Source organism: Anastrepha ludens, chromosome 2 (assembly GCF_028408465.1).
Source record: "Anastrepha ludens isolate Willacy chromosome 2, idAnaLude1.1, whole genome shotgun sequence".
In the NCBI taxonomy this organism is placed as follows: Eukaryota; Metazoa; Arthropoda; class Insecta; order Diptera; family Tephritidae; genus Anastrepha; species Anastrepha ludens.
This window is the reverse complement of record NC_071498.1, coordinates 99257912-99266295: the sequence shown is the minus strand read 5'-3', so window position 1 is coordinate 99266295 and position 8384 is coordinate 99257912. Positions and strand designations below refer to the sequence as shown.

The 8384-nt window shown below is 37.9% G+C and overlaps 1 protein-coding gene across 1 annotated transcript; it reads left to right on the top strand.

Annotated features, from left to right (window-relative positions):
* Nucleotides 1-6530: 6530 nt before the first annotated feature.
* On the top strand, nt 6531-7571 carry LOC128871585 (piggyBac transposable element-derived protein 3-like). Its single transcript, XM_054113450.1, has one exon. It carries the CDS (start codon nt 6531-6533, stop codon nt 7569-7571), a length of 1041 nt encoding a protein of 346 aa, XP_053969425.1.
* The last annotated feature ends 813 nt before the right edge of the window (nt 7572-8384 follow it).

The following is an 8384-nucleotide window of genomic DNA, read 5'->3' as shown; positions in this document are numbered from 1 at the left end:
TGGTACCGCATCAAATACTTTCAGGGCCGGAGCGTTTGTATCCATTCGGACGATATGACCCAGCCAACGTAGCCGCTGGATCTTTATTCGCTGCGCTATGTCTATGTCGTCGGAAAGCTCATACAGCTCATCGTTCCATCGCCTGCGATATTCGCCGTTGCCAACGTGCAAAGGTCCAAAAATCTTACGCAGAATCTTTCTCTCGAACACTCCAAGCGTCGCTTCATCGGATGTTGTCATCGTCCACGCTTCTGCCCCATACGTTAGGACGGGCATGATGGGAGTTGTTTAGAGTGTTAGTTTTGTTCGTCGAGAGAGGACTTTACTGCTCAGTTGCCTACTTAGTCCAAAGTAGCACTTGTTGGCAAGAGAGATTCTTCGTAGGATTTCAAGGCTGACATTGTTATCGGTGTTAATGCTGGTTCCTAAATAAACGAAGTCTTTTACGAATATGATTAGCTGTTTTTTTTTTAGGCTGGGCTGCAGTTTTTTTTTTAAGACGATGGGTCTTTTATTAGCAGTATATACTACTTTTTTCAAAATTCAGGATTGGAACTCAACGATTGAAATTAGATTCGGATATTTAATGTTTATCTGTAGTGGAAAATGTTAATCTTCGTTTCAAAGATAATAGGAAAATTTTACGACAAGCTTTCCAAGGAATATAATTCTTATGTTCGTACTGTTCTTTATTAAATTCTTCTCTTGCACATTTCATAAATTACTGAGTTTCCGGTTACGAGGGCTGCTATTTTTATTTCTGCCCTAACTACGGAAAAATGCGCATTGGTGATTGAAAACATATTTATTCTCGATGACTATCAATACACTTTGGTTCAGTCACGTTTCCAGCGCGTTTGTCAAATTGTGTTGGCTCCAACGCGCAAACGCCTTGTTTTTGGCCAGAAGGTAATGCATACAAAATCTTATGGCTGCTCGTCTTACTAATGCCCAAGAATTAATCTCGCGGCCCGAATTAGGCAGGCCTTACTGAGGCACGCCTCACTATTAACTTACCAGGCCCACGTTAGGCAAGGCAAAGATTGGCATGCCAGAACAATACCAAATTTGGGTGTGGTCACGAAAATCTGTGGCAGTGTCTCACTTACGCATAAATTGGAATCCCTAACTGATTTGTAGGAGGACATCCGGATTATTACCGAAGTTCGGTTTTTCCAACCTGCGCCTAATGAGGCAGATGTGTGGCGATACCTTTCGGGACTTAGGCCCAATTTGACTGCCTTATGAGGCGCAAATTTGGAATGCGGTCTGCCTTATTTGCGCCTAATCACCGCCTTACCAAAATTTCTAGTCGGGTATGTGACATGACGACTTACTCAATAATTTAGCCCATACAATCAGTATTTTCTGGCACAACAACTGATTTTGGACAACCTTCCTGGCATTCTTCGGTGAACGATCAGTGATCACGAGAGAAGTCATTAAATCAGTTGTTTAGGATGCTTAAGGATTGTGCTTGCTTGATTTTAGTTCATGGATGGATTCTTGTCTTATTAATCCACATCGAAAGTTTTGAAAAATAAACACAGGAAATTTTTCTCGCTTAATGGTACATGTTTGGCAAGATGAATTTTAAAACACTCATTAAAACGTTATGAGTGCGTTTATGGTGAAATATGTAAAACTTTCCAATGAAAATGTCAGATCACGCATGACAATACTATATGTGCCTAAGGCCAGAACTATAAAAAGCAACCCTCGTATTGAAAAAATTGCAATTAAGAAAATATTATAATAATTCTTAAATTATATATAAATATATATAATATATATATATATATATATATATATATATAATAAAGTTGTAAGTCATAAAACTTTTAAGCGGGATCACAAGTTGTGATAAATCAGCTCCTGAAAGTATACCTCAACCATACATTTTTGGATTACTTTATTGATTTATTTATTTATTTGCACATTTATATACGCACATTTGAAAAACAGAGGAATCAGCAGAAGAGTCATAAGACCTAGAACTTACAGCAGTTAGCGTTATATTTTTTTAATGCGTTTTCTTGATCAAGAAAACAATTTTTAACTATAAGAAAATTTTACATTATAATTCGCCATAACCTGTTATGAGAACTTGGAGTCCCCCAATTGTAATCGTTCAGCGAAGGCTGTAAAATTACTATTAAATACTGTAATTGTAATTTAAAATGTTTCCATATAATACTCTTTCGGGGGACGATTACAGTGATTCTGACTTATTTATCTCAATAAATCTCACCGCATTCAAATGGGCATTTATTTCTTAGCGCTCAGCTTTGGTTCCTATGAATTTATTAACCTCATTTCAATGAAGGGAAACGTATTGGAAGAAGTCGGGAACTGTTTGCAAAAAAGACAGCTCCACATCTAAATGCCGTTTTGTTCTTGGAAACTTTTTAAATTTAATCGGACGTATTATATTGTTTTTTATTGCGCTTTATGTTTCTGTGATCAGACTAATCGAACTCTCCTCGTGTTACAATTACTTTCAGTAAAGCAAAATTAAGTAAGAAAATGAAAATTCTTTTGTGAAACATACACACTTGTACATATGAACACATATAGTGTCCCATCCATATGTATGTATAAGTATGCAGTTATAAGTGCAATTGAAGGAAACAAGGGTAATAAAGAAATAGCAATAACAACAAAAGCTCTATACGAGTAAAATGACAGCAAAGAAATCTTAAAGAATATTCCTCTTGCACAAAAGCAACAATATTGTAAGCGTTCATAGTACACACTGAATTGCACAAGTATACGATTGCATAAGTATATATGTACATTAAGGCGAACCAAATCGTAAGATCCACAATTGAGAAAGAGTCGATGGCGTGGAGCGCGAAAATGTGAAATGAATGATTTAATTTAATTTACACACTCCGGCACTCGAAGTGTAACCAATTAGAAGGCCATACATTTAGTTTCGAAAATTACTTTTATTCAATTTAAAGTAAAAAATGTGTTGAAAATAATACAAAATTAAGAAAAGTAAATTTTGCTCGATATTACCACCTTTTGCCATAGCCTTGAGACGGTCCAGAAACGAGTCGCAGGCTGCCCGAATGCGACTTGCAGGTATTTTGGCCCACTCGCGGACAATGGCTTTTTTCAGCATCTCAAGACTAGTGAATTTTTTAGTTCGGACCTTCCTCTCCAAAATGGTCCAAAGAGAATAATCCATCGGGTTTGCGTCTGGTGTATTTGAGAGCCATTGTGTGAACGTTATAAAGTTCGGAACGTTGTTTTTCAGCCATTATTGGTTAACTCAAGCTATTGAAACGTCCATATTCTGCCACGGAAATGTTGGTCTGCCCACGGTTTCAAAGAAACCTCCAAAATACTTTCTCGATAATATTTCGCATTTACCTTGACGCCAGGCTGAATGAAAACGATTGGAGAGCGCCCATCTGCGGTTACTGCGGCCCAAACCATTATCTGTGGCGGGTGATGCCTCCCCGTGGCCAATCGATGACTGAAATCCTCGTATTAACGATCCGGCAAATTTGGAAGTTTACGATTTGCTCAATTTTGAAAAAATTTTCTCGTCAGAAAACACAATGTTTGCAAATTTACCGCTTTCGGCCAAGCGAAACAACTCCTTCGCTCTCTAAAGTCTGACTTGTTGCTGCTTTGGTGTGAGATCATGCGCCTTTTGGATCTTATAAAGCTTAACTTTGATCATTTTTCCGTATGCGGCGGGTCCTACGGTCATTTATTTCCAGTTCTTTCGTCATTTGATTGGCCACTCGTCGAGGATTTCGCTTTTTCACTTTTTGAACCTTTTCTCCTTACTTAGTTTTGCTAAAGGTTTCAACAACTGGATTTGGACAGCCTTCAAGATATTCGCTATACTAACACTTCACAGTGGCTAAGTGCGTTGCTTCGGCGCTAAAAGTCGAAGTAAGTTGATCAATGCACTCCTGTCCCGATAAACTACGTCTAAAATCGCAATAAATCATCGTACGAAAATGTTCACAAGTTTCTGAGCGACTCACTAAATCACGAACAAATACAGTCCGTAAGTGAAAATGTTTTATATGAGTTAGGCTAAAAGATATCAAATCTTCAATCTACAAAGGCACAAATTATTAAGGGCAATCCTCACAAAAACACGGTTGAATTGGAAATCTTATTTGCGCACTAAATACGAAGGAATAAAAATTTGATGAAGTTGAAGCCGATCATAGGAAATTAAAAACTTGATGATGTTGCTTCGTATGCTATCACTACGAATCTGGAAGGAAATATCAAGAAGAAAACTTTGCTAGCAGTGCAAGAAAACTTTGCAAGCGAATCTTCTTTACCGCCGTCTTCGTCTTAACTCCCTCGTTGTTTTTTCACACTTCCTTCTTTCATCGCCATACTACTCAATTTCGTCGCCTTTCGGCAAGTATATAGTTGCCATCTTTCTTTAAATCTCACAGCTAGATATTGTAGTAACTGCTCAGAAAATACAAACTTATTTATGTGTTTGTTATGAAAAGAAGTTAAGCATAGTCTCAAATTTTTCTAAAATATTGCAATATTCTACAAAAAATTTCACAAAAAACAACAAAATGAGCTTTAATTTAAATGTTTTGTCTGCTATTCGAAGAAAAACTACATTTTAGTCACCGACCTGACATAGTTTTTAGATTGGATCAAAACTCCAAAAGGCTATAGCTGTTTGGAAAGCAAAATTGTTACATACTCAAATAGTGCCGAGGTAAAGGTTAAGTCTGAAATGAATTCGAACCCCCTAAAATTAGATTTACTACATTTAAAATTGTATAATTCTTTCGTCCAACCTACAACCATATTTGTGACGCGAGTATTTTTTTATTGAAATCGATCAAGCAAGTCATTTTAAATTTGTTTCACTAGTAAGTCATCACAAATTTTCGCTTGGAAAATCATCGTTCTATGGAATGTGGGCGAGTTTATTAGAACGATTTTAATACAACTTGCCTTGTGACTAGAATGCAATATTTAAGTTCATAAGGAGACTGGCGTCAATACTTTACATATATAAAAGGTATCCATGCGCTAAACGGCAGTCAGCTCCAAGCCTTCAACGTGAACAGTTCACTTTCAAATGCAGTAGCTCAAATTTCTGCAAACTAGTTTGCATAGCGATAAGCTTCGCCCGTGTTGACCTTGATTTTTTTCCCAACAAACATTTGTAGTGTAACATTAAGGTAACGAATTGGTTTGAAACTTGGAACAACCGTTACTGAAACTGAAGCAGTTGGTTAAACTATTAGTCAACATTATCATCTTCACATTCTTACTGACCTCAGTTTTGAAGGGCAATACACCGGCTCATTACGCATTTTGTCTGCAAAAACCAGACAAATGTAAAACACTGCATCTTATTTGTTGAATTTTGCGCCCTACGACTTCTTATTGTTTCCTAAGATATGAATCCATTGAAACCATTAAACAGAAAGCAACACGCGATCAGTTAAGGAATGCAATCTCAATCGCCGAAAGATAGGCAACAATCAAACAAACCAGGAAATCCCTGCAAAAACTACGGAAAAACTGCTATCAAATACCTAAGCCTAAATATTCAGGAATAATAATGGATTTCGAAAAGCTCCAATATAGATTGCCTAAGGACTTTTCTCAACAGAGAGCGCTGAGATCATTGTCATCATCATACAAACATATGTGTATTCAGCTAAAAGCAGAAAATTAATGATGCAGCAATACTTTTAATCATAGCCCAGACAGAAATAATAAATTTAGGTCACGGTCAGTGATATTCACTACTCAAACTAAGTTAAGTCAGACCTAATGAAGTATATGACGGAATAGAATTCTTGATAAATACGACAATGTGGGGCGATCAAATAAGTAACTTGGAGGTATTAATTTTTGGGAAAAATTTCCTAGCCCTTTAAAAAACGTTTGATAAATACGACAATGTAGTGCGATCAAATAATATGGAAATAATCTATCTAACCCCTTACTATACTTAGTACAACTTAAATACAATAGGAGCACTGTCCCCGCATCATTAAACCGAAGAAAGAGGATTATTAAAGCAATGTATTTATGGCACTTTGGATGAAGATATTGAAGAAAAATTGAGTATTACTGCACATAACTCTTGCAATTGAATAAATTAACAATAAATAAACTCAAACTTTCCTTACAAAACAATAAAAAATTGATTAGAAGTAAGTCGGAGTAATAAAAGATTAGAAAACTTAACGCATGTTGAAACAAATAATCAGAACTAAAAAATATTAACACTCATAACGAAACATCGGTCAAAATGACCGATAGTGAATTTCGTGCTGGAATAGTGGCTAAACTGCTTGACCTTGACAGCTGCCCCTCCTCCTACCTTCCTCCCTCCCCCTACCATCGCCACTGAACAGGTTTTCATTTAGTTGGCGTGACGCTATTGTCTTGTGCACATCCCAAGTTCGATTTCGGTCGGTCAGATTTACCGTGTGTTTCGCTTACCCGCTGGTGACTATACTTTTTTAGTTATAAACTGTAACATTTCACACTTTTATCATAAAATGGCTAGTCGTGATTTCAGTAGAAGTGTACGGCCTACTGACCCGGACTTTGGTGATCGGATTCAAAGGTTGATGGCTAATGCAGACAGTGATAACGATAGTGATTTCAGCGTGATCGACGATTCAGATGCCGATCCGGACTTTGTCATCTCAAACCACGAGGACCAAGTCATACCAGGAACACCTAGTTCTTCAGAAAGTGAAGAAGATGATATTGTGAATCTGCATAATAATGTGGACAACATAATAAATGCAGTTGCTGAAGGAATTGATCATCTTCCTGAGTACTTTTTGGAGCGAATGAAAAAAAATGAAACCGGGCCTCCAAATGCATGGAAAAGTGACCCACCTCCAAGAAATGTACGAACTCCAGCCAGAAATATTATTTTGACTAGACTACCAGCAATGAGACCAACTGCAAGATCTTTAGGCAGCAATCCTGAAAAGAAAGAAGTCTGGAAACTATTTTTTGATGACGATATCATTTCGAAAATAGTTACACATACTAACATCAAGTTGGCAAGTGTTCGGTTGAATCTTTCAGCAAATACTAATCAAAGCAACTACCGAGACACTGACATGGAAGAAATTCAAGCTCTCATTGGCTTGTTACTACTGGCATCGGTTCTTAGATCAAATGAAGAGAAAATGAAATCCCTTTTCACTAAAGATGAATGCAGTCGCCCAATATTTCGTGCGACGATGTCTGAAAAGCGCTATGAGATACTCATGGAATCGTTGCGATTTGATGATGCACAAACACGTGCCCAAAGAAGAAATGATGATAAAGCTGCTGCTATTTCCGAAATATTTTACAAAATCATTTCAAATAGCCAGGCAGCTTACAGCCCATCTGAGTTTGTAACAGTAGATGAGATGTTGGTTCCCTTCCGAGGGCGTTTTGCATTCCAAGTCTACATGCCTAAAAAACCTAAAAAATATGGCATAAAGGTGATGTGTCTGACAGACGCCAAGACGTCATATCTAGTGAATGCCTACATCTATATTATACTGGTAAAAACAGCGATGGCGAAGGATTGAGTGAAAAGGAACAAGAGATGCCGGTAGCTGTTCAATCTCTTACAAGATTATGTAAAGTTATTGAAGGCAGCAAACGCAATGTTACCGCCGATAATTGGTTTACCTCGTTGGATGGTGTGGAGCAACTTGGAAAAATGAAACTGACATACGTGGGCACTGTCAGAAAGGACAAAAGAACTATCCCTGAATAGTTTCAAGCCTGTCGAAGACGGCCTGTTGCCTCTACACTGTATGGCTTTCGAGGAGAAATGACACTCTTATCTTTTGTGCCAAAACAGAACAGATCAGTTTGTCTCATATCTACGTTTCACCATTCCATTGAAACAAATCAGAACAAGAAGAAACCTGAGGTGATTAGTTTCTACAATGAAACAAAGTCAGGGGTAGATGTACTGGACATGAAGTGTGCAGTGTTTACTTCCAGCCGAAAAACTAGAAGATGGCCGCTTGCAATGTTTTATCGCCTAGTGAACATTGCCAATGTCAACAGTTTCATTGTGTATATGAGCTACTCCGGCACTCAGATGACAACCAGATTTGAGTTCACAAAGCGTTTAGCCCATGAGCTGATTGTTCCGCATCTTCAGAAGAGGCTTGAAGGTGTGGTAAATCTTCCACGGGACTTGACTGTTGACATCAAGAAGATCCTCGGTGATAATCCAGATCCTCTACCAGCTGCAGGTGCTCTTACCGACCGATTGGAGAAGCGGAAAACCTGTGGGAAATGTCCGCCAAGCAGTGACAGGAAGACACAACACAAGTGCTTCAGATGCAATGTGCCAATCTGCGGTAGCTGTCAAATCCGGTCCTGCT